At 45.2% G+C, this 27,376-nt stretch overlaps 1 protein-coding gene across 4 annotated transcripts in view; it reads left to right on the top strand.

Annotated features, from left to right (window-relative positions):
- The window catches only part of ADRB2 (adrenoceptor beta 2), a 98,867-nt gene that overhangs the window by 14,902 nt on the left and 56,589 nt on the right, over window positions 1–27,376 (top strand). Inside the window, exon 2 of one of the 4 annotated variants that reach the window (XM_059061988.2) lies at window positions 18,965–20,338. The exons of 2 other annotated variants lie outside the window; for them this stretch is intronic. In XM_059061988.2, coding sequence (XP_058917971.1) covers window positions 18,965–19,101 — 137 coding nt within the window. In that variant the 3' untranslated portion in view covers window positions 19,102–20,338. Of the gene's footprint in view, window positions 1–17,677; window positions 17,701–18,964; window positions 20,339–27,376 lie in introns of those variants that run through there. One more of the 4 variants, XM_067032111.1, reaches the window with a different exon arrangement.

Here is a 27,376-nt window from a genome sequence, read left to right as displayed (position 1 = left end):
CCAGCCTCACACACCTCTAGGACTATGAGACTGCCCCATGTAGTATCCGTGGTGTAGTACAGATCACTTCATATCTAAGGTGCTCAGCATAATAAAAGACAACAGAGGGTCAAATCCCAGCTCTGCGCTTCCTGAGTCTATGACCTGGACAAAATGCTTAACCTTTCCAAACTGCATTCCCCACTGTGGGGGAAAAAAAAAACAAAACAGGAATGATGACACCTGTATCATAGTACTATGAAAATTAAGAGATTAAAAGTACATAAATGACCCAGCAGAGTGACCGGTACATAGTGGACATTCAGTAAATGTTTATTTAATGGAAGACTGTGATTGTTATCATCACGGTAAAAACTTCTAAAGAAGTTAAAAGCCTTCTCCTGAAATTCACTAATCAGTGTGCCAAGATTTCAGGCCCCAGTCAAAGTAATACACTGGAAATTGTCTCCAACACCTTCCTTTTGAGAATCTATGCTTAAGAACATAAAGTAATGCATGTGGGGCTTCCCTGGTGGCGCAGTGGTTGAGAGTCCGCCTGCCGATGCAGGGGACACGGGTTCGTGCCCCGGTCCAGGAAGATCCCACATGCCGTGGAGCGGCTAGGCCCGTGAGCCATGGTCGCTGAGCCTGTGCATCCAGAGCCTGCACTCCGCAACAGGAGAGGCTACAACGGTGAGAGGCCCGCTCACCAAAAAAAAAAAAAGTAATGCATGTGTATTAAAGGTTACACTTTTCCTGCCTGTGGTGCTAGGGCCAGGGCTAGAAAGAGCACTGAACTCAGGGGCAGGGTGCCCAGGTTCTTGGTTTAAGTGACTGCAACTTCATCCATTCTGGATTCCAGTTGTTATCTATAAAATAAAAGGGCTGGACTAGGATAGCTTCTAGGTTCCATGAGCTGTGCCTTTGATTTGGGGCAATGAATGCAGATATTTAATTAGTCCATAATACTTAATTAAAGAAAGATTTCGGGGCTTCCCTGGTGGTGCAGTGGTTGAGAGTCCGCCTGCTAATGCAGGGTATGCAGGTTCGTGCCCTGGTCTGGGAAGATCCCACATGCTGCGGAGCGGCTGGGCCCGTGAGCCATGGCCGCTGAGCCTGCGCGTCCGGAGCTTGTGCTCCGCAGCAGGAGAGGCCACAACAGTGAGAGGCCCGCGTACCACAAAAAAAAAAAAAAAAAAAAAAAAAGATTTTGCCAAACTAAAACTCTGTGCATGTGTGTGTGCACATGGCCACACTGAGTATACACAGGGTGCTTTGAAATCACTTTAACTGCCTCCTGCTCTTGTGCTTATCAGTAGGTTTGGCAAATAAAACGTTAGACCCATAATTAGTTTTGAAGGAGTGATGTGAGCACTGACCTCAGAATGGGGACAGCTGGGTTCGAGTCCCAGTCCTGGCTCTGCCAGCAAAGTTTGCCTCCTTCTCCAGGGTGTGATGCTAACCTCCTTTCCCTCCTTTGCCTCCCCATCTTTCACGTGATGGGTTTGTTTCCAGGATCTCCAAGTTCTGTGTCTCTTGGGAAAATGTCTCTGATCTATTTTCACTTGGATTTGCATGCTCACCACAAGGATTATCATCCGGCTGACTCAAGTTTTGCTTATTTCTTTTGTTTGACCTGCTCTGGTTTCGTAACACAAGCTCTACAGCCAATTTTAGCCCTTCTTGGATTATGGGAGTGTCAAAATGAAGGTACTGGAACATTTGTCACCGCTTCTGCCCAGGATTCGTGTCTTCCCCCTTCCCCATCCTGCCCCAGCCCCTGACACTCCCTTCTGTTCTGGCACAACCAAAAGCCCTCCCCCGCCATGACGTGCTAAGTGCAGCCTCGCTTCACATTAGCTGAGTGGAGGCCCTGAAGCCAGAAATCCTTGGCACGTGAGCCGCTTGTCTCTCTGTGCCTCATTTCCCCCAACTATAAATGGCAGAGTCTCGTGCTTTCTCCCAGTGTGTGAGGGCCCACCGTCGAGGTGGTTTTGTGCAGGTGAGGTGTCCCTTTCCCACTGGCAGGTCTCAGTATCAGAGCCCAGGGGAATTCTCAAGGAAGCAACGTGTCTCTCTGTCTCTGTGCTTCTTCTGCTTGTGGACCACTTGAGACCCCCTTCATCACTGTTGGTGTGAATTTTCTAACACACAGAACTCAACCTTTGCTGAAAAACCTTCAGTGGCTCCCTGTTACTTTCAGGATAAAGGCTTCAGCAGGTGAACCCACAGAAGCACAGTGGAAACTCACGTTGGGAAGTAATGATGCACCCCAAGTGATACCAGCCCACAGCATGTCCCTTCATTCAGTCCTATGAGGTGCAAGGCAGCGTGCAGGGAATCAAAAGAGGAGTAGAGTAAGACCTGGGCCCTGGGTTTAAGAAGCTTACACACTTTTTAAAAAGGTGTGTAAAATAATAATGCTTTTATTTTTTAAATACTGAAGGGCTCTTAGAAATCACTGACCATGCCCTACTGCCTTATTTTACAGTAGTGGAAACTGATGTCACAGAATTGGCAAATTATAAGAAAACATGTCTCGTAGTAGGTCTCCTTGCTTTACTCTGCCTCTATCAGCAGGAGCCTCTCTCCACTCTGAAGCCAGAGTCATCTGTCTGAGGGGCATGTAACCTTGTCACTCCCCATGGGAAAGCTCTCTGTGGCCCCCACTGCAGCTAAAGTAGGAAGTCAGACATCTTCCCAGGCCTATGTGTGGACAGGTCCCTGAAACCTTGCTATTCCCTCTGACTGGAATGCTCTTCTCCCAGATCGCCAGGCTTCTTTGTGCTATTCAGTCTCAAGTCTAAAGACACCACTTCAGGGTTGCCTTCCCTGACCAAGGCTGATGCAGGACCCACACATTCTCCTTCCCATCCCCCTGATTGGAGGCACTGACAGCATGGACCACCAACTGCATCATCTTGCATGTTTACTTATTTTCCTTTATTATCTGTTGTCCACTCACTAGAGGGTATGCTGCGAGAGAGCTGAGATTTGCTTCTGTCTTTAGTGTCGACAACACAACAGGCTCACAGTTTATACATAAGAAATATTTGCTGAATATTTCTAAATATTTCTAATTTTTAGCATTAAAAATTCTGCATATTTCTAAATATGCAGAATAGTATAAAGAAGCAAATAAAAATCACTCATACTTCCCCCTTCTGGATTTTACTTCTGTTGATATTTTGGATTATTTCTTTTTTAAGGTTTTGTTTTTCTATGTGTATACATATATATGATATATAGTATATATTTTAAAATTAAGATTATTCTAAGTTATGGTTTATATCCTGCTTTTTAATTTATCTCTATACTGTATTTCCACATGTTATAAAACAATCTTATTTTAAAGATTTTTAGAAATTTCATGTAATGTCTGAAACATTTATGTTAACATATTTCCATATAAATTAAAACAATCTTTTTAAACACTATTTTCAGTGCTGCATAAAGTGTCATATGGATGTATCAAAAGTAGTTTAAGCATCTCCCTATTGTTGGACAATGACAATTTAATTTTTTTCTAACTGATCTATTTTCTGTGCAAACCATTCTGATAGAACCTGGTTTTTAAGGTACCTGGAGTAACTGTTTCTCACTGCGAGTAGTTGGAAAAAAGACATTACTTCCTTTCCATGAAATATCTATAGGACAACCCTTAGTTTTGTATGTTTTTTGTGACCTCTTTCGTGTGGATTGACTTAGTTGATGATCTAGTTATTAAGATCTGTGGTTAGTAAAGAGTTGTGTTTCTAAAACTTCCTGTTTGAAAGATAAGCCAATGCAAGTGTTCACAACTGAATGGAGTGCATAGGGAAACAGAGGCCAGGCCGTCAGGGTTACCTTCAATGCAGACTCTTAACCCAAGGGTGTTTTCCTGTTGAAATTAATGCTCAGGGAAGATTCAAGAATTCCAAATACTCATAGACTTATAAAATCTTCATGAACTGAAAGGAATATTAAATGTAAATAACTTGCTCACTTTAAGAAAAAGGAAACTGAGGTTCAGATCAGGGGCAACCTCTTGCCCAGGGTCCTGTAGCAAATAATGGTGGAGCTTCTTTCCGCTTCCCCCTCCCACATCCCTGCCTCCCTCTGTCCTTTCCTTCCTCTTTTCAGTACTAGTCTTACATGAACTAGATTTCAGAAAAGATTTCACAGAGCTGGAAGAGATCTTAGAGATGAACTACTCCAGCCCAGCCTTATCATTGCTGAAGATGAGGAAACTGAGGTCTAGACAAGGGAAGAGCATTCTAGTAGGTCCCCACACCACCAGCTTGTGGCAGGGCTGAGATGAAAACAACTTCATCGTCCTTCTCATCCATCAGTCCTTCTACTGCCCCAGCTTCATGGGGCCCTATAAACAGTCACACTTGGCAGCATCTGCCTGTGGGCTCTCTTTCCTTGAGTGCTAAAAATTCTAGTTATTCCACGTAGAGAATTGAGAGTTCATAGCCTTCAACAAAAGCCAACCAAGATTTACAGTTATCAGCTGTGAGCACAGCACTGCAGCAACTGTGCTGAGGATAAAACAGTACATTCAACTAAACAGCCCTCTCTTACCATCCCCCACCCCCATCCAGCATCACGCACCCTCAGAGCACAGCAACCTCTCCCTCATTCTTACCACACTATTCATGTGATCGTTTGATTGTCCATCTCTCCCACTAGGCTGTAAGTTTCCTGAGAGCAGAAGCCCTTTTTCTGTCCTTGTTTTCTCAGCACTCTATACCCTATTTCACAGATCAGTGCCTGGCACGTAATAGATGCTCCATAAATATCTGTTGAATGAATGAATAAAAACAGTCTCGGTATTAGTTTTCTAGGGCTGCCATCACAAATACCACAGACTAGGTGCTTTAAACAACAGATATTTTCTCACAGTTTTAGAAACTGGCCATCCATGATCAAGGTGACTTCCTCCAAGGCCACCTTCCTGCCTCGCCACATGATATTTCCTCTGTATACCCACATCCCTGGTGTCTATCTGTGTGTCCTAATCTCTTCTTAGAAGGACACCAGTCAGACTGGATTAGGTTCTACCCTAGTGGACTAATTTTAACTTAATTACCTCATCAAAAGCTTCACCTCCAAACACAGCCACATTCTGATACAGTGAGGGTTTAGACTTCAGCATATGAATTTGGGGGTACACAATGCATATGAATTTGAGGGGAACACAATTCAGTCAATAACAGTCTTGACTAGCTCACAGTTTAATGAAAGGGATGGATGTGCCCAAAAATGGAATGATAAGACAATGTAATAACTGCTGTAATACAGGAAAGTAAAAACCTTGTGGAGAACAGATAGTGGTTAATATTCATAATAGCTGTATCACCAAGCATCTCTGTGTGCCACGTACACTGACAAGCACAGAATGTATTATCTAATTTAATCCTTGTCAGGATTAAATTCAGCAAACCTTCATTAGTGCCTGCCATGTCAATCACTATGCTTAAGCCCAGAGGTCCAAAAATATATAAGCTTAGATCAGAGTGGAAACACTTGTTCTGCCTAATTAGAAAATGCACACACCCATATATCTAATATACTGTCTTAGTCCGTTTCTGCCATGTTCATGGCTCCCATACTAGTTATTATTCCCCAGCCAGGTAAAAATGGGAATCACTTTAGGTCTTTCCACATAAGAAATTTCATGTGGGTACTATTATGATCAGGACTTTGCAGATGAAAACACTGAGGCATAGTCAGCAAGTAGCTTTCCAAATGTCACACAGCTAGTAAATTGCAGGCCCAGAGCTTAAACACACTCATTCTGGCCCCAAAGTCCACTCTCTTAACCAGCACCCCACATTGCCTCTTCAGGACAAGGAATCTTATTTTTATCCCATCAGGAAGGGGAACATGAGACCACTGTGAAACGGAAGGAAATTTAAGCTGAGTTACATCAGGTAGTGAGGTGAAGAGAGCAGAGAAGAGAATTGCAAATAGAGAAAACAGGATTAAAGGTCAAGGTCTGTAAGGAGCTGGCTAAGCAGGCAGCATAGAGGGTTGGTGAATGAGGTGAGGCTAGAAAGTAGAAAGGTAAGTTAGGGTCAGACTAGGTGAGGTCTTATTTTATATGACAATAAATTTGGGCTCACTTCTCTAGTCACTGATGAGCTATTGGATATTTTAGCAAGAGATCATTTAATCTTACTTCATTTTACCAAGAAGGAAACCAAGAGCCAGAGAGAAATGACTTGCCCAAGGCCACAAAATTGGTTAGTGGCAGAGCTGACACAAACACCCAATCTTCCAATCCCAGTTCAGCATTATACTCAGTTAAACTCTGCCTATATAAGAGTCTGAAAACTAACATAATTAGAAAAAACTTTTTCCCTGTTTTCCCATGGTTTTCATCCACTTTCTTTTTTGGTCAATTGTACATTTTTCCAAGTTTCAACTCATTAATATCTTCCCATCTGAAATAACTACGATGGTTCAAAGTCAGAAATATCCCATAAAATTGCAAATGATGCAGTTCCCTGTGTGGCTTTGCAGAGTGTGGCCGAATGGCTCACTGGTACATTTTACAGACTGGAAGGACCTGTATTCTTATGTCTAAATAGACAAGTAGAGATATAGAGATAAACTAAACAGCCACTCTGGCTGGGTTTGTTTTACCAAACAAATATATTAGGTCAACAAACATTTACTGTACTGGTGTCTGCTGAGTGCCAGGCGCTGTGCTACAACCTCAAGACCTAAAGCTGTATAAACTCGGTTCCTGAGTGAAAAGGCTCTCACCATTTAATAATGAAATGCACACACATACATTGGTATGATACACTATCTCAGGCTATTTCTGCCATGCTTATAGCTCCTCATAGTAGTGACTACCCAGCCAGGGGATTTGGACTGGGTCCAACCAGGAAATGGAAACCACTCTAGATCTTTCAAAATAAGAAATTTAATATAAGAAATTGGATGCACAGGTGATAGAAGAGCTGCAAAGCCAAACAGGGGATGGTGAGGAACCAGAGATTAGCAACAGCAGGAAGATGCTGCTGGTCCTGGGTCTGGAGGGACACAGGAGAAGGTGGTGTTACAAGATCCCAGAAGCCAGGGCGCTTATTTGGCAGGAGCTTGAGGCACAGAACACATGAAGCCATTTGCCAAAGATACCACAGGAGGCAGAGAGGAGAAACAGCCACTTCTTCCCTCCTCATCTCCAGTCTTCTATCATAGATTACCATTAGCCAAACTTTCCCTGAAGCAACAGGGTGGGGAACCTGCAGGGTGGAGGTGCCCATGATGCAGTGCAGAGCAGAGGAAGTATGCAGAAAGGAGAAGAAAACAAACAAGGTGTGATGGGCACCCCAGGTGACCTTGGGCAAATCACTTCATCCCTCAGAGTCTTAGTTTCCTCACTGGCAATTTGAGAATAACAACTCTCACATTTGTTTGTGAGACTTACATGAAATAAAATCAGAGAAAGTACTTTATAAGCTTCAAAAGGCATATATACAAATGTAAAGGCTTTTATTATCGGTTTTTCAATCCAAAGTGTTTTGGACTTTAGGCTCTGGTGGAAAAAAAAAAAATGTGATGGTGTTCAGGTGTCATCGGGAACTTTATATGCAGAGCTAACTACCTAAGTAAAAAGAAGCAGCTCTGCTTTTTACTGGTTGTTATTTCAGTCTGTCACTCTGGGCCATCAGGCTTCAAAGTCCCCAACTGATTTTGAATAAATTGGCACATAACTGAAAGGACGTCAGAGCCCGCTCTCAGTTCTATTTGGGGATCTGTCTGTGGTTTTGAATCAAAAAGCAACAAATCAACAGGACTCTAGAAATTACTTCAAGACCATTTGCTCCACCATTTTCATTTTACAGAGGACCAGAGAGAAGATGGAGTTTGCATGTTGTCACATACCAAATTCTTGGCAGAGAGAGGCATGGAGCCCAAGTGGAGACTCACTCCTCCTTTTACCAGTCCTCTCTTCCTTGGACCTTGGGGTTTCAAATTAATCTCAGATAGTAGCTTGTACTTTCAACTTTTCCTTCTTCCTTTTCTTTCAGTCTTTTATCTCTTCTTCCTAATAATCTTTGACAACTCAGTTTAAGACTTTTTCCTCTATACTCTGCTGATGGACAACAAAAGCTGAGCACAAAGCCATATCTATATTGAGTGGGTGTAAACTTTTCTAAATAACTCAATTTCCCTTTGCTATCATGTGTAAGACAGTAACATCACAAATTCTTTAAGATCAGCCTTTCTGCCAACCTCAAGGCTTCCGGTGAAAATCATAAGGTATGATCCCTTCCCTTCTACTTCTTTTGTACCAGAAAGTACAGGTCATGGCCAGAACATTTGACTAAGCATCAGGGCACTCACACCAGGCCCAAGAGAAAGGTAATATTTTTTACCAGTGGAACAAGGTGGTTTGACTCTCTCAGCAAGAATGGTCCTGTGTTCTGTAACTTCTAATGTATCTCAGTGGCAAGGGACAGTGGTCAGTGGATGATAAAATTTAAAGGTTTCTTACTTGACAAATGAAGAGATTGTGCTTTCATTGTCTGTAAGTTCCTTTCTGGCACTGACATTTAAGAAATCAGTGTTCCTCTACCAAAAAAGGCCTGTTATGGTCACAGAAGCACTAAGATAGTAATAATCCCCTGACTCATGTTATTCCCAGTGGCCCACTGTGAACTGACATTTTAATGGTGCAGAGTCTGGGGCATCTTAAAATGTCAGAGCTGGAAGGGCATCTGTCATCATCATCCACTATGGGTGCATTGAGGAGTCTGGGACCTGAAGATTATGGGTATCCATTCGCTGGTTCCTTCAGCAGAAATTTACTGTGCCTGTGCCACGTGCCAAGCACTGTGCTAAGTCCTGGGGTACAGACATCAATAAGACAGATGAGGTATCTGCCCTCACATATGCTAGTGGGGCAAGATGCGTAATAACAGGAAACTAAGAAGCAAGATAATTACAGTTTGTAATAACTGCTTGAAAGGTAATAAAAAATATATAATGGATTAATTCACTTTATTGAATGGATATTGAATAACTTGGGATGGGGGAGTGACTGTTTGCAGTAGCAGCACTTAAGGCGAAATCTGAAACTTGAGAAGGAAGCAGCTGTGGACACGAGGATGTAAAAAAGTTACAGGCAGAGGGAATAGTATGTGCAAAGACCCTTAGGCAGGAAAGCATTTGGTAGATTTAAGGAGTGGAAAGGGGACCAGCATGGCTTGGAATGTAATAAGGTAAAAGTAGCAGGAGGCGGGGCTGGAGAAGTAGGCTGGGACCAGATAGGCCTCATGGGCCCTAGTAAGGAGTTTGGATTTTATTTGAAGAATGGGAAGACATTGAAGGCTCTTAAGCAGGTAAGCAACTAGATCTACAGTTTATATTTCTTAAAGACCCCTCTGACTGCAGGAAGGAGAATGGATTGTGGAAGACAGAATGACGCCATTGAAATAGCCCAGACAATGATAGACAAAATTAGTAACAATGGAGATGGAAAGAAGTGGAAGGATTTGGGATATGTCTAAACATAGATCCTATTAAGACTTGCTGATGGGGACTTCCCTGGTGGCGCAGTGGTTGAGAATCTGCCTGCCCATGCAGGGGACATGGGTTTGATCCCTGGTCCGGGAAGATACCACATGCCGCAGAGTAACTAAGCCTGTGCACCACAACTACTGAGCCTGTGCTCTAGAGCCCACAAGCCACAACTACTGAGCCCATGTGTCACAACTACTGAAGCCCACACACCTAGAGCCCATGCTCCGCAACAAGAGAAGCCACCGCAATGAGAGGCCCGCGCACCGCAACAGAGAGTAGCCCCCTCTAGCCCCCTTTCTATAGAAAGCCCGCACACAGCAAAGAAGATCCAATGCAGCCAAAAATAAAATAAATAAACAAATTTATTTTTTTTAAAAAGACTTGCTGATGGCCTGGATACGGAAACTGAGAATCAGAGGACTCAAAGAAAACTTCTAGGCTTTTGAGCAGCAGGGTGAATTGATGTGCTATTATTGAAGTGGTAAAGGAACATTAGAGGTGGGTGGGACTAGAGAGAACTATTTACTATAAAGGGAAATGGGGTTCTAGGGGACACGGGCTGGAGAGTGTACAGGTATGTGGATGGCATAAGAAGTGGAATATTAGCAAAAAATACCTATGCCTTAAGAGAAAGTGAGAACTTGAATCACTTTACAGCAATGGTATTCAATGGATGTGATCTCTGCCCCTAAGGGACATTTAGTAATGTCTGGAGACTCTTGGTTTTCATGACTTGCAGGGGCAGGGGGAGCAGGGGACTGAGGTCCTTCTGGCATCTAGTGGGTAGAGGCGAGGGATACTACTAAACACCCTTCAATGCACAAAGACAGCCCCCATAACAAAGATTTATCTGGCCCAAAATATCAAAAAATGCTGAGGCTGAGAACCCTGCTTTACAAGTTGCTCTTCTGTGTTCATGCAAATGAAGGCCCAGAGAAGAGGGTCCTTGTAGGTGTGAGTCCAGAAGGACTAGTATTAGGAAGGAGCCTGGACTTGCTTCTGTGGTACAGGCTGACAGGAGCTGGTGAGTTATGAGGCTTGTGGAGTTTCCCTGGAGGTGGGGCTGGGGCCCCAGGAGAGGGCGCTGAGCCCTGGGGGCCTTGGTAAGAACAGAGCAATGACTGGATCCAATCGGAAAGCACTCAACCCAGGGGAGGCCAGGTGGATAATCTGCCAAGTGAGAACCCACTAACCCAGCAAGGAGATTGATGGGGCTGAGTCTGGGGCAGATCAAGGGTTTCTAGAAGAAGAGGAGGCTGGGGGGCCAAAGGGGGTAGAAAGGTAGGGATCAAGAACCCTGCCATGAATCTGGACTTCTTGGAGCTTGTTTCCAAACTAGAGATCCCCTAGAGTCTGCTGGTTCTCATGACTGCCCGGACAGTAAAATCACCTCATACCTAGGCCCCTCGCCCAGAGACAGTTATTAAATTAGTCTGGCTTAGGGTCCTAGTACTGGAATTTTAATAGCTCCTCCAGGTATTCTGGGTTGAGAACCACGGATCTAATCCAAACATTGCACATCAAGATGCCTCTGAAGCTAGGCAAGTAGAGGAAATGAGGACAGGACAGACTCCACTTCAGTGGGCAGTCTGTGCTCGGCTGTAGCCCACTGTTGCCTTGTAGAAATCTGGGCTTAGTGTTGCCAAATCTTCCTGTTTTCTTTTTTATTTTTATTTATTTATTTTTTTTTTGTGGTACGCGGGCCTCTCACTGTTGTGGCCTCTCCCATTGCGGAGCGTAGGCTCCGGACGCGCAGGCTCAGCGGCCATGGCTCACGGGCCCAGCAGCTCCACAGCATGTGGGATCTTCCCGGACCGGGGCACGAACCCGCGTCCCCTGCATCGGCAGGCGGATTCTCAACCACTGCGCCACCAGGGAAGCCCTGTTTTCTTTTTTACTTGTTTTTATTTTTTTTGAGAAGTCTAAAATCCAGATTTTTTTTCAACATTGATTCCAAATATCTTAAAATCCCACGTCAAACAAAACATGTATGCAGAGCACCTTGGACCCTTCGGCATCATTTAGCAACCTCTGATCCAGTTCGGTGGTTTTCACACTTTTTTTAGCCACAGAAGGTTTTCTCCAAACAAGTTATTTTGTGAAACCACTATAGATTAAATAAATCCAAGCAGAGCTTTGGTCAGATCAGGGCAGAGATACAGCTTTTCCTTTCAGCCCCAGGCAGTTCTTATAGCTGCTCCTGAGTGAGGCCCCTCTGGTTGTGGGGAGTCTCTCTTGTTCATTTACCAGATGAGAAAACTGAGGCCCTTCAGAACACAGTCCCTGAGCACAACCAGCCCCATGGTCCCTTTTGAAAATGTGTGGGGGGCTTCCCTGGTGGCGCAGTGGTTGAGAATCCGCCTGCCGATGCAGGGGACACGGGTTCGTGCCCCGGTCCGGGAAGATCCCACATGCTGTGGAGCTGCTGGGCCCGTGAGCCATGGCCACTGAGCCTGCATGTCCGGAGCCTGTGCTCCACAACGGGAGAGGCCACAACAGTGAGAGGCCCACGTACCCCCCCAAAAAAAGAAAGAAAGAAAATGTGTGGGGATGCTTAAAGTTGTCACTGTTGACAAAACAGACACTACTGGCATTTAGTTCTGGGGGCCAGGAATGCTAAACTAACTTCCTGCAATTTCCAGGACAATAAAGAATCATCCCACACAAAATGCCAACAGCTCCCTTCTGGGAAACACCAAAGGAGGAAGGGAGACCCTGAGAAGGAACACCAGCTGGCACGATCACAGCAAGTGCACACTATGCTGGTCCTTGCCCCAACAGGCTTGGGGACTTGAGCTGTACCCAAGAACAGGAGAGGTCACTGGCTAGGGTCAGGTTGGCTTTACTCCAAAACACTGGGGAGAAAGGGATACATAAAAAATTAAAACTAAGTAGCCTCCTGAGGTGAGGTAGCTTCTACATAAAAAGCTAAGTGTCAGATTTTAAAAAGCAGCCCTGGGAAAGGAGATGGAGCTTCTGGGCTCCTTCAGCCCGGCTGGAGGCCAGTGATCGGCACTGGGAGGAGGCAGGTCAGCTGCTGCAAGGAGCGGAGGTGCTGGGAAATGCAGGAGCAGGGCAGTCACACAGGTTTGCTCTCCCCAGTGGTCATTTAATCCCTCAGCCAAAATATGCCAGGTTCAAAAATAGGGTGTGGGAACAGAAGGTGAAAAAGGGTGTTCCCCAGCACTCCAAGGAAAGTAGAGCCAAAGGAGAACTCATCCTCTATTTTTATCATCACAATGCCACATGTCATACAGAGTTTTCCCACTTATAAAAACATTACTATGGTATTACCTTCTCAATAACCAATGGGCAAGGGCAGAATTATCCACATTTTATAGTCAAGGAGATGGGGCCTCAGTGGTGCTTATATGATGCTTTCGTTCCTTTTTAAGTGTTGACTTTATTTGTTTATACTTCCAGTAATCATCCTTGTGAGGAAGGTCAAGGGAGGGATTCCTATTCACAGTCTGTACTATAGACCAGCAGTTTTCAAACTGTAATGGGTATCAGAATCATGGAGGAATGTGGTAAAAACACAGTAAGCCCTACCCTATTTGAAGGAACCTGGGTCTCTGTCCTCTCTCTTAGCATGCCAGGTAATTCTGATACTCACCGACACCCAACCAGTCTAACCCAGCTCAATGAGACAAGTTCACTTTTCATGTACTTGAATATCACAGCAACACCACAATTATTATATGGGTTTCTAAACGCTTAGTGTCTCAGGTGTTGATGGAGATAAGACAACATCCAGTGGTGTGTTAGTAAGCCGGCTCTTGGTGGGGGAAAGCCCTTGATTTGCAGTGTGCCTGTTTCCATACTCCTCCCATGGCCAGTTTCAAGCCACCAACATGACATCACTGAATGTGGAGTTGAGAAAAAGATGCACACAACTGACTCTTTTGAGACAGTGTAAGCCAGCTCCAGCACACACTTCTATGTCCCATCTCCAAAGCTAGAGATCTTTCCCCTAAAATATCCAGAACTAGGACATGCGGCAGGCCCATGAGGGAAACAAGGAATGCATGTTAAATGACAGCATCATTTTCAGGGGCGAGAGTATTGCTCCCACTATTTTACTGTGGTCTTTGAAGGGCAAAAAACATGACTTTGAATCCCAACTTTGTGATTATTCGCTGTGTGACCTTGGATGAGTCTGAAACCTCTCCAGGCCTCAGATTCCTCATATCTAAACTAGGAACAATAACACAGTAACACAGTCCTCAAAGGGAAACCTCAAAGGGAAACCTTTTATGTGTATATATATAATTTATATATATTATTGTTTTATATATATTATTATATATATTATATATATATATAATATATATAATATGTAAGCTAGTACTCCTCAGCAACTAGGGATACTTAATCAATGTTCATGCTTTCCCCTTCTTCTCTCACATGCCTCACATCTTTAGGCCTAGAAAGGACCCCATAACTCTTCCCATCCAGATGTCTTGCTGGGGAATAATAGACTCAAGCAGGGCAGTTACTTTGCTCAGTAAACCACGTCCAATTGATATGGAAGCCCACCTGCATCCTTGCCTCTTGACTCAAAAAGTCAGGAAATTTGTCACTAAACTACAGTCTCCCCATTCCCACTCCATTCCTGAAAGTACACACAAGTTGGGTTCCATGGACCAACCTGGAAGCCAAGCTGTGGAAATCCTGCACATTTATATTGCAGTGATTTTGTCATTGTCACTTTACATGCAAAACTTTTGACGGAGAAGTCTAAAGGCATTTTTCTTAAGCAGCCTGGGCTTTGGACTGGGGCTGGCCCTGCAGAAAGTCACCTTCACCTTTCTGCCACAGATGATGGAAACACTGAAGCTATGGATAATGTCTCTGCATCCTCTTCCCTTCACACCAGCTAAGGTGTTTTTCATTTCTCTTGGCGGGCTCAACTTCCCCCATGTTCTCCCAACCTCTTCTTCTCGGCTCCCCGGGGCTCCCACAACCAACCTGTGTGCTTGGGCGCCAGCAAAGGCTGGGGCTGCTGAAATGTGCACCAGGTATGCCTTTGGCTGTGTTTATCAGACCCAGCCTGGCTCCTGTGGCTGAAGCAAAGGACCTGGCTGTTCAGGTGACCCTGGCCTGCCTGCAACCTGCCCATCTGGCCTGAAAAGATGGAACCTTCCTCTCAGCTCTGCCTTTCGTTTACTGCTCTGGGCCCAGGCAAAGACCTTGCCTGTTGTGCTTCAGTTGCCTCATCTCTGGGGAATGGTATCTTTGTTTCACATGGGACACTGTGCATTTTACAGCAGTCCCTTTACCTGTGGTTTTCGGTTTAATACCGTCACAACCTGTGATGTAGAGCAGCGGTCCCCAAACTTTTTGACACCAGGGACCAGTTTTGTGGAAGACAGTTTTTCCAAGGACGTAGGTGTGTGGGGTGTGGGAGGACGGTTCAGGCGGTAACTCGAGGGATGGGGAGCGATGCGGAGCGATGGGGAGAGGCAGATGAAGCTTCACTTGCTCACCCGCCACTCACCTCCTGCTGTGCGGCCTGGGGGTTGGGGACCACTGCCCTAGAGGATAACACAACTAGTAAGCTGGGACTTCAGCCCAGGTCTGGGTCCCAAGTCCAGAATTTTTGCCCTTCCCCCAGCTGGCTTTTTTAAAATAAAACTTTATTATATATCTGTGGGTACAATATTATATTTCAATTTCTTTACACTACAGTGTGCTCACTACCAAAAGTTTATTTTCCTTTTATCACCATATGAGTGACACCCTTTACCCATGTTTGCCCTCCCCCCAACTCTTCTCCTCTGGTAATCAATACTCTGTTCTCTGTATTTATATACTTATTCTCATGTGGTTTGATCTATTTATTTATTTTTTATTTTTTTATATTCCACATATGAGGGAAATTGATAGGGGCTGAGATCCCAAGTCTAGGGTTCTGTACCACTGTGCAGGACTTGCCTCATTGCCTTGGCCTCACCCTCACTCCTCGCTGCCCCTCTCTTCCAGTGGAAGTTGCTTTGCTACCTGAGAGCAAAGTGTGCTGGCCGGGCATGCACAGCTTGTGTGAAGTGAGCCTCACAGAGCAACCAAAGAGTTAAGTGGAAGACAGTCACTCTTTTTTTTTTTTTTTGGTGGTTGGGGGGTGGGGGGTGCCCGCACTGTGTAGCATGCGGGATCTTAGTTCCCTGACCAGGGATTGAACCCATGCCCCCTGCATTGGGAGCGCAGACTCTTATCCACTGGGAAGGAAGCCCCAACAGTCACTCTTCACACTCCCCATCTGAGTTCCTGGTTAGAAAAGCCACCACAAATTTTCCTGTTCTTTTTTCCCCTTTGTGCACTTGTATCCTGCCACCAAATACTCTTTTGGGACACAGAATTTTTTTTTTTTTCCTTTCTTTCCAATTCCTTTTGGCAGAAGGGTCAGGAAGAACATATAATATTTGTGGAACCCATCAGTTCCACAGAAACCTGGGCTGAATGTGGACCACAGAGAGAACTTGTTTGTCTCATGTGACTGCTGCTTAGGAGAGTAAAGATGAGGGTGCTTAGAATCCACAAAGCATCTTAGGTGAGGGAATTTCCCAGCATATCCTGAAACATTCCCAGCCTCTATCCTGCCTTTTCCACTAAACAAAGACTTCTCTGACCTCTCCAGCTGGGATGAATTTCTTCATCCCAAATGCAAACCCACCTCGAATCTCAGGGGCCATGCTTCTACTTAGTACTTCATCATGCTCCGTATCACTTATCTGGTTCTCTTGGTAGATTGTAAATTCTTCCAGTAGAAAGACCACTTCTTAATCACACTACCACCAGCACCATCACCCACTACCTAATAATAATATTGATAATGACAATAGCAACTTCTATTTATCAAATGATTATGTCATAGACTCTAGTCAAACAATATCTTACTTCACCTTGCATCAGCCTACTGAGGTAAGTAGTATTACTATTCTCATTTAAAAAAATTTCCAAGGGTTATGTAGAAGTAAGAGAAGGACCTAGGATTTTCAACACAGGTCTGTATGATTCTCTAATTCCCAAGCTGTTGTTTGCAACTTCTATGGTCTCCTGCCTACCAGAGTGGCTGGGAAAATAGGCCTTCAACAAGGGAATTCCAACCTTGCCTTACTAAGAATCATCACTGTCCCAACAGAAAGAAGACACAGAGTGTCGTTTTATCCCACACTCTCATCTCACCGATGAGGGAATTAAAGCAAAAGAGGGGAAAGTGAGTCAACCAAGGTGGCCCAGCCAGCTGGTAGCACAGCACAACCGCCAGCCCCCGCCATTTCCCCTGCTGCCTGCCGCCCCTCTGCCTCTCACCTTCCTAAAGAGTTTCCCAGGGACAGGAATTGCTCGGTATTGGGAGAGATTAAGCAGGAAGAGGGTGTGGGCACAAATGTATGTCATGTTCCCTGATCATGCTGCATAGAAAACCAGGGACATGTCAGCCTCCCCGAAGCTTTACTTTCCTGAAAAGTTGTGCATAGATCAAATGCTGACTTTCCCAGTCCGGTAAGTCAGCCTCCAGAGTGTCAGTCTGGTGTGTGGCTGGGAGTCTGTAAACTGGCTCTGTATTTGTGCTGGCTGTCAGTTGACGGTATGTGTATGGACTTTAGAACATACAAGATTATATGTAGGTATACATATAGTACATGGTCCGTATACAGATGGTATAATGTGTGTATATATATGTATATATATGAATGTATGCATATTATATATATATATGTATATACACACACATATATATAAAACCTCATGAAATTATTTTTCCGTTGTAGTCTGTGCCCCCGGGTTATTGTTTAGCTCACTATTGGCATTTTATACCAGATAACTCTTTGTTGTGGGAGCTGGCCTGTACACTACAGGATGTTTAGCAGCATCCCTGGCCTGTACCCACTAGATGCCCAGAGCATCTTCCTGCCCTACATTGTGACAATCAGAAATATTCCCAGACATTGCAAAATGTTCCCTGGAGGAAACATGTGCTCTGGTTGAGAACCACTGATTTTAGCCTCCTGTCTTTCTTAGCCCTTTGGTGGACAGTGGGATGCTAACTGGTGAAGAGAGCAGATACCCAAAACTTCAGCTATAGGATTTATACCATAAGGATACCCTAACATGCAATTTGAAAATATTCTTACGGTTTCCATGTGTTGCATGCTTGCTTTGTGCCCAATAGGAGGCTAAAGGATTTAGCTCACTTACTCCTCACAAGAACCCTGTGGTGCAGCTATTTTTTCCACATTGCAGAAGAAGAAACTGAGGCTCAGAGGGGCTCATCTAAAAAGCCACACAGTTAACAAGCAGCAGGGAAAATGTTAAGACCAGGTTTGTGTTCTTCACCTCCATATGAGTGTTTCTGTCCAATGGGCCCAGTTCATGCTGGGTGTGTACTGTAATCTCTTAGGTGCATGGGGCAGAAATAAAGCTTGAGAACCACTGCTCTGTGCTCTGTCCCTTGTTGGTTGGTAATTCCAGAATCACTGAATATCAGGGTTGGAAGAGACCATCAGGATAATCTATCCAAGGAGATATTAACCTGGTAATCATACAAATAAATGAGTAGGAGAACTATAGGGAGTACTCTGATGGAAAGGTGCATGTAACTGGGGAACAGACCTGGCCTGGGGTCAGGAGAAGCTTGCCCGGAGAGTGGATAAGTAGGAATTTCTGGGCACAGTGAAAAGGAAGACATTATAAGCAGAAGAGAGATCCCTAAGGTGACAGGACAGGGCAACTTGACCCAGGCTGGATATGCAGAGGGGTTTCCTAGGGTTGGCAGAAACCCACTGAAGAAAGGGACACAGGAAACAGGGACTTGGAAGTCCTACAGGGGTGGGGATGAGGGTGAGGAGGAGTGACTGTCATAAAAATCACAGAACCCCATCCAATACCATCTCCCATTTTCAGAGGAAGAAACAGACCTAGAGAAGTCACTTGTTCCAGGACACACAACTAGGGGATCACACAGGTGGTATGAGAACTCAGATATCCTGCCTCTGATTCAATGATATTTCTAGGTACAATGTTACCTCCTTCAGGTTCCCTGGCATTGCCTGTCCCTCCCTTCACCCCAGAAGGAGTACCCCAGCCCTTGGAGCTTCCCACTTTACCTCAAAGTGTGGTGAAGACGCTGTTCTAAGACCATGTGGTGTACCCTGAACACTGTTCACAGGACCATGACACGGGAATTGCCACCCAAAAAAGGGGGAGTACATGCTTGGGCTCAAGTACTGGATCAGGAACCAGGAACACCTAAATAACTCATGAACACAGAGGCAGAAGATACAAAATAGTGGTCCACAGCTGGGATCTGACTCGGGTGTGTTTTGTTTGGCCAAGCAATGTTTTTAAATGTTTTTGAAATGTATTGCCACCATTTAAAAATCAGATTTTATATAAAATTCAGATTTCTAGCCTGCATGACAACCTGGAGCTGCTGTGTACCCCTCCTCTCTTTTCCCAGGTGTCCACTCACCCGTTCTGTTCCACCTGCCCATGCCGGTCCACAGACCTGCTCTGCCAACAGGAGCACAGCAGACCTGCAGCACTGTGTGCCTGCCCTGCCCGGTCCCACAGCAGCCCTTTAAAGATCTGCAGTGACCTTGGAATGGCTCCTCGAGTCTTCTGCCGGTAACTGGAACTCTCAACGCCGGTTCCTTCAGTCGTCCCTCCTCTGATTTACGCAGCAGCCTCCTCCCTATCCCCTTACCCTCTCTCTGGCCACACTCCTTCTTAAAGGGATGCATTCAGAACCCAGAACAATGCTCCCCAGGGGGGCTGACCCAGGCAGAGGATTTAAAGAAAGTCTTTATATTACAAACCATTAGTTTTCAACCTGGCAAGGAGACCAGAGAGCACAATGTCAACCCAAACTGAAAGAAGCCTCACAACAAAGTTGATTCTCTCTTATGACTCCAGCTAAATAGAATAACCCCCAGGGGAGAACATCAAATCACTTCCTGAGACTCTACACAGGCAAACCTGGAACAATGTCTGAGGAATGACAAGCATCTTGAAACATTTTTTCATTTGTAAGTATAAGCAGTAAGAAGAATCTAAGGAAAATACTTGTAAAAGCCCTTGTAAAATGACAGTGATCTAACTGGCTGTTTGAGGTTACTGCTGGTTCTCTCTGCTCCCAGAGTGAACCTGGGTAGACTCCTTTTGCCCTCTGAGTTTAAAACTGCACGGAAGAAAGCAAGAAAACTAATGGTGCTTATAGGAAAAGCACTGGCCTGGGAATGTGCTACTCTGGGGACTTTCCTCCAGTCTGCTTCTGACTATTAAGAACTCTCAGGTAGGTCACTTAACTCTGTGCCTCAGTTGCCTCATTTGTGCAATGAGGTCGTTGAATCAGACTGGAGTTTCCACAAACCAGGGCAGCACATCCATGACACGGGTCATGTGTGTGTATTGCTTCCCAGCTTCTTCTCCAGACACAGGTTCCCTGGAATGGTGATCATTTACTTAATGATCCCTTTAAAACTGACTTCAATTCTAGTCATAATTTTTTAGCCTATCCTCATCCTAGAACATTTACAATACCACAGACGTGATGTGTTAACTATGATTCCAAAGCATATTAAAATAAATACTCAGGAGTGAAAACTTAAAACAGTATTTGTCCACATACCACCTAAAATCATCTTATTTGCATACAACACTTTGCGGACACCAAACTTTGGGTTCATGGGTAGACTTCAGGAATCCCTTGAATACCCTAAAACTGTATGTACTTGGTTGTATGTGGGAGAGGGGGGATTTTTGTGGGGAGAGAGTACAAAAATTTGGTGTGATTCTCAAAGTTCTGTCTGTTCTATAAAAAAGATGAGAACGACTGCCTCCAGCTGGGTCCCTAAGAACCCTCGGTTCTAGAGAAGGGACTGGGCAAAAGGACAGAAGTTTCTAAATAGCCTGCCTGGAGCTCTTTTCAGCAAGTTTCCTCCTATCCTCCTTTTTAAAGGTCTTCTAATTGAGGAAATACCATTCAGTTACTTGGTGGGGTGGGAGTGGAAGGGCTTCTCTTGGACCTGAGCCTGGGAATTCCACAGGGCACAGCCTAATCCTGGCGCCTTCTAAGTTCTGGGTAGGTTAGTCTTGGAGGTGCTGGAGTGATAGCACCCTGGAGAAGGAGCAGGGCTTTGCTTAAAGTGACTTCATAAACACTTGGTAAAAGCCCACAAAACCAGAATTACACGGAGCACAGCTGCAGCAGATCATTCCTTTCTCTTCAGAGGACTCGGAAGTTCAGCTCTGCAGGACTGTTGCATGGAAAGGGGCAAGAATTATAATCGCTCATCCTCCAGCACTGCTTTGCCTGGAGGAACTCCCTGCTATTTCTCCACCTGCTTGTTTTGCAGGCAAATTTCCATATGTCTGACCTGAACTGTTAAATGGCTTTGACAATCTGGCTATAGGGATAGGCCCACGACTTTCTCAGGCCCTGGAAGTGAGAGTGTACTGCTTCAAGCAGACCAAATATATCACATAGTAGCCTGGATCCTACCCTGTAGTAACTGGACGGGGAGCTTCCCAAGAGGAGAGGCAGAGTTATTCATCAAAGAGCAGTTAGTAGACATGCAATAAGTGTTGAATGGATGAATGACAACTACTACTCAGGGCAATTATATGTGCCACATACAGGGATGGAAAAGGTAATCAAGAAAAGCTTCATAGTAGAGGTGATATTTGAATGAGGCCTTGGGGTGGAGTATAATTTTAATAGCACAGGAAGATGCTATGATGTGATTAAACACAGGGGTTCTGGAGTCTGGCATCCAACTGGTTTTGAATTCTGACACTCCCATGTGCCTGGTGTGCCCCTGTGCAAATTTCTTAACCTCTATAAGCCTGAGAGTCCTCACTTACAAAACAGGGATAAGGACTATACATGAGCATGCAATGAGAAAAACCACCTAGCACACTTAGCACAGAGCCTCAGCAAATGTTCCTCGTAGTCCTCATCAGCATCGTCAGCAGCCAGCATCAGAGAGGAAAGCGGGGTGGACATTCCATGGGGTGGGACTTGAGTGGAGCACAGAGGAAGTAGCCAGTTTGCCTATGATGTCCATCATGTCCAGCATGATCAGCCCACCTCAGCTACTACTCTTGGCTGCAGCTTGCCATCCTGCCCACAGACTTCAGAGGGGCACATTGACGGAAAGCTCAACCCCCTCACCCTTCTCTGAAGGCTGTGTTCTGATTGGCTGCATTGCCCTGTGCTGTCCAATAGCCTGGACCTACATTCCTCCTCTGACTGTGAGGTGCTTGGCATCAGGACAGAGCCTCCAGGGCCCAACCATGGGGAGCTCCTACATCTGAAGGCCCTTCTCATGGTTGCATTCCCCTTGGAGAGCACTAAAAAAAGGAGGCCTAGCAGCCACAGTGTCAATCAACATCGAAGGAGTCAAGATGCAGGACAAGCCATAGAATTGCCAGAGACTGGTGCTGAACTTTTGCTCTTGAGCAGGTCCAGCTAGGCCTGCACATCTCTGGAGTAGATGTCCCTCACTCAGTGCCATGGATCCTGGTGGATCCTGTTCATTCCTCACCTGTTTATTATCATGCCCTGTGTATCAGACTTAGCTTTCTATTTTCTTCATTGCACTGATATTATATCATGGCAGTAAGTGTTACATCTCTTGTACCAGGATAGTGCTGGCCACATACTAAGCACTCGGTTAGTATTTGCTGAAATTTGGAAGAATGAATGAATGAGTACCCACAGTGCCTGGCACATAGTAGAAGTTCCATAAACAGTTGTCAAATGGTGAAAGTTTGCCTCCTTGGCTCTGGAACAGGAATGAGGCTGGTAGCAGAGTGAGAGAATTTTGTTCAGGGAAGGCTTCCTGGAGGTGGCTTTTGAGCTAGACCTTAAAAGATGGAATGAAGTCCCACAAGGAAGGCTGAGCAGTGGAGCATTCCAAACAGAAGGTACAAGTATTTAGACAGTACAAGTATTGGGGACCTTTGAGAAATTGGGAATACTTTGGCTTGGCAGGAGGGCTGGAAAGGTAAAGAAGAATTATAGGAAGCTATGCTTGGAGAAGCTTCCCCAATACGGTAGAGCGTCTCAAAGGCCACTCTAAAGAAGGGGAGGCTGCCTCATCAGGCAGTAAGAGAGCCAGTGATGGTCTTTAAGGAGGGGAGTGACGTGATCTGACCACTGCTTTAAAAAGAATAACATGGCAATGCCTTGAAGAGTGGATTTGAGGTGGGAGGGAGGCAGCAAACAAAGATCTGAAGCCAAAAACACAGAGAACATATGAACAGGGTTTAATGTACCACAGGGTTTAACGTAATGTTGATTTAAGACAATGAGCAAGGAAGGGAGAGTCTGAGATGAAGTTTAAGTGCCTTCGTGGTGCACTGAAAGGGGAGCAGCCTGAGTAAAGAAAGAAGTCAGGAGGAGCAGCGGAAGGGGTTGGGAGTGTGGATGGTGCTGAGGAGATGAGCACGGGGAGGGTCCAGGGCTGGGTGAGCTGCCAGGGAGGCCGGCGGAGAAGCCCAAGGTTACTTACCTACTGTGGGAAAAGACAAGCAGGACAGGTGGTGAGGCTGGCTGGAGAGGAAAGAAGCAGGAGATCTGACCTGACTAGTTAAACCACTCTACTAATAACCACAGCTGAACCGAACCAACTCTGAATCAGAGTCTGAGTATGTGCGTGTGTGTGTGTGAACAGACCTTTCTAATCCCTTGTACTCACAGAGAAGGAAACATCAGCTATAGCTCTGTTTCCAGAAACCTTCACAGCACCCTCTACCAGTAGCCCTTGCCCCCAGGTTTCTAGGGCCAGAATCTGCAGCCAGGTCTCTGGGTTGGAGGGCCCAGAGTGTAGAATCCTACAGGGCAGCCAATATATTATATTAAGACTCTCCAGCAAGCTCAGAACTTTGTCTGAGCAAGGGAAAAGCTGGGCAATCCAGAGCCCGCATTGCAAAGATGGGGCAGGTCAATGCATGCCCAGTGGGGACAGAGGATGCACTGTCATTGTCCCAGCAGATTGAAGTGGGAATGCTGGGAAGGCAGGATTGCCTTTCAGCAAGATGCTTGGTTAGCCCAAGATGAAGATTTCATTTTCTCTGCTTTGCTGGGGTGCTTGACTTTGTTCCATGATTACTTTCTACCTCTGAGCAGATGTATCCTATAGCTCTGTGATCCATGGTATTTTAGTAGAAGAGATTTGTAATCTTTTTAGTACCAGAACTCTTTCTTCAAAATGACATCTTGCACTAAATCCCAATATATAAAATATATTTTTAAATGGGTGATTAACATGTTCCTTAGTCTGTTTGAATCTTTATTTTTTGGTGGCAAAGATGTTGTTATTTTCAAAATCTTGAAGGACGTACAGGAGACTGCAGGGTTCTTTGGAGCATGGCGTGAAAACCACTGATAAGTCCTCCCTTTCTGGGGTGTTAGGGTTCTGAGTCATCACAGGTCACTATCTCATCTTTCAGAAAGTGAGATTAAAAACACAAGGTCACTGCCATCACGTCTCACAAAGCACGATAAAGACAACGCGAGGGCCCTGAAGCATTTCACAGCATTTCGCTGGTTAAAATGGAACAAGAGGGAACTAGCATTGTCTGTTGGAAAGAGAAAGGATGGCGCAGAAAAAGGTCTGGGCCCTGTGTTTTACTCTGAGCCCTGGAGTTTTGCCTCTAGTCTTTGGAGAGTTAGCACAAACTGGGTGACATCTGAGAAGTCCCTTCCTGTCTTTGGACTCAAGAGTCCCCATTCACAGAGGTCACTTCCCCTGAGGGTCTAGGCTGTGGCTGCCGCTCAGCATGTTTGGCACAGAAGGTTGCACTATAATTAACCACACAGGTATACTAAGTGTGGCACAGAATACATGCAGCCCCCCTCTACACATCCAAATTTACATATGATAATGAGTTCTGTAGGGTGATTACACACTGAGCAATGCAAATGAACCCTTGGAAGGTTTCAAGTGGTCCCAGGAGGTACAGAAGGGCAGCAAATGAAGACACAGTTATGTGCCCAGCCCTGAAGCCAGACCTAGATGTCAGTCCTGACTGTATCAGTTACTAGCTGTGGGATCCTGGCCAAGATGCTTACCCTCTTGCTTTCTTCATCTGTAAAATGGGAAGAGCATGGTGCCTCCCTGGCAGGGTTGCTGGGCTGGTCAATATGAGGCTGCACAGTGGGGAAGGCTCTGATTATACCCAGACCTAGGTTCAGATCCTGTCTCGTCTACTGATACGTAAAGTGATTCTGTAAATCTTAGTTTTCTCATTTGTCAAACAGAGATAAAAATTAAATCAGACATGTTTGTAAAACACTATAGTTAGCCCTGTACTTGGAATAAACATCCAGTGGAAAAAAATGATATGGCCAAGTGTAAGGAAAATTTGTAGGAAACGGTACCAGCTATAGATGAAGATGGGGGAAGTTGGATGATGCACTAGAGTGAGGACCTGACTGGCACCCCGGCCATACTCCACTTCTTGAGTGACCTCCAGAAGAGCTCTTCCTCTTTCTGGGCTACCGTCTCTCCATCTGTACAAGGAGGGTGTTGCACTCTACAATTGAATTATAATATTCTCTGGGTTTATGGTGGACTTTCAGCTTCTAGTTACAGACCCTCAGAGTGATCTGGGAGTCAATGTCCAGGGTCCCAACTAAATGCCTTTAAGAGCAGGTGCACGTCAGTCATGAGTGAAGTTAGCCATCTTGAATTCTGTTGTTTTCAATACAGTCACAAAACTGACCTACTAAACATGAAGGAATATTCTTCATATCCACCAAGAAATGTGCTCACTCCCATTTCTCTTGAACCACTGACAAAGCCTCAAATTTGAAGAGACTAGAGGGAAAGGGGACTAAGTCAGGGCATTCCAGCCCCACCTAAAGGTGGCATCTGTTATTCAGCAACAGTTGGTTGTTGCCAAACAGAATGAAGGTTCAATGCCACTAGAGCTTCCAGATTTTCAAAAGTTGGAAGTCGGTATTTTTTGTGTGAAATCTTCTGATCATTAAGGTTGGCAAACAATTCAAAATCTTTTAAGCACAATACTTCTACAATGTGTAGATTGAGCTCATTAGTGGCATTTTGCAATTTCAGGTGTAATCAGTTTCTAAAACATATCAGCAGGTATTGGCTGCTGCAGTTCAATGCTCCCCACATCCAATGCCCCAAAAGAACATGGGAACGTTACTCCAGAGAATGCATGCTGATCACATTTGGTGGAACCCGGGATGAGTATCTGATCCAAAAGCAGCTCTCATGGCCATTGTTTTCAAACTTTAGGATCCATAAAAATCACTTGGGAATAAAAGGAGCCTAGGAGTTTTGGTACATGAATCCCTCAGGCACCACCCACAGAAATTCTGATTCAGCAAGTCTGAGGTGGGCCTCGGGAATCTGCCCAGATGATCACTAGGTCTCCCTTTGGGAAAATGATCTCAGGTCTAGCCAGGGGCCAGTAAAATGGACGACCGTGGAAGTCCTGCCTGACATGGGCCCCTCGCACTGGAGGGTGATCAGCCGAACTGATTGCTGTAACTGAAGGGACACAGACCGAGGACGGTTATCTGCCTCTTCCAGGGAGCATGGACAGGGACCCACTCATGTTACTCATTTACCAGGAATTTATTTTAAGAATTCACAGAGAAGAAAGATAAGAAACAATCTGAGCCGCAGAGCCAAACCACCCGGATGTGAGAATGCTGTTCAGCCATTGGACTGTTTTCACTCTTAGTGACTAGGTTATCTCATCTCTCCATTAGCAGTGGGCATCTGTCACTTCCTCCTCTGAGTAGGAACACTGTTCTGTGCCTGACTCCTATCTTACTGCTCTCTGAGAATCAAGGTCTGATTGGTTCAGCCGGTCCCCAGCCAAGGCACGGTGCTCCTATTGGATAAAGCATACACGCTATTATGTCTTTGGGTCAAGCTGCCATTCTGTATTGTGTCATCTGTAGTCAGGATACCAAGGGCAGGTAATGCTAAGCATACCAACCTATGTGTCAAGGGCCTCCAGAGGAAGGTTAGGGGGCAGTAAGCTCCTCGCCTGGACCACCTGCTAAGATAATGCAGGTGAGGAAAATAGCCAAAATGGCCAAAGAGATACAGGCTCTTATGAGTCTGAAGGTACAGATGCTCCAACACGGGAGCTTTCAGCCCTAGCTGGTGCCAGACGCTACACATGAACAGGAGACGAGCCTAGTGGGTGAGGGTACAGGCTCTGGAGTCACACTGCTTGGGTTCTTATTCCGGCTGCACTATTCTCCAGCTGTGTGACCTTGGGTAAGTTACTCTCTCTGAACTTGAGTTTCCCAGTCTTCCAGTAAGAATGATTATAATAATACCTCACAAAGGGCTTGTGAGGGTTAAATGAAATCCTGGGTGTAAAGCCTTTAGCACAGAGCCTGGCATAGAGCAAAAGACAATATTTAGTTTAAAAGGGAAAAAAAGAAACCTACAGAGAGTTTCTCTTCTCAGAAAACTTTCTCAGAGGAGAACAGAACAACATTGCAAGAGGAAACCCAAGTTCTGGGGAAATATGAGCTAGCACTGCTATTCTGCAAGTATAGAAAATAGATGTGGATTAGAGGGCATATGTCATGTGGTGCAGTGGGGGTGGAAGGGGAAAAAGCACTGGGACATGAGGACACCTGGGTGTGTGTCCTCACTCTGCCATTCTGTACCTAACCCTGTGACCAACCAACCATAAGCAAGGCCCTTTCTATGCCTTGGCCTTACTTTCTCCATCTCTAAAATGAGGGGGTTGGTCCCTCTGACCTCAAAGGGCACTTCCCACTCTGAAACACCTGAATCTTCTGAGGATCAAGAATGAAAGAAGAAACAAAGACTTAGTCAAGTAACTTGAGATTCTGATGTTTTTACAG

This window comes from Kogia breviceps, chromosome 4 (assembly GCF_026419965.1).
Source record: "Kogia breviceps isolate mKogBre1 chromosome 4, mKogBre1 haplotype 1, whole genome shotgun sequence".
NCBI lineage: Eukaryota > Metazoa > Chordata > Mammalia > Artiodactyla > Physeteridae > Kogia > Kogia breviceps.
Note: the sequence above shows the minus strand (reverse complement) of the source record. Positions and strands in the feature narration are given on the sequence as shown.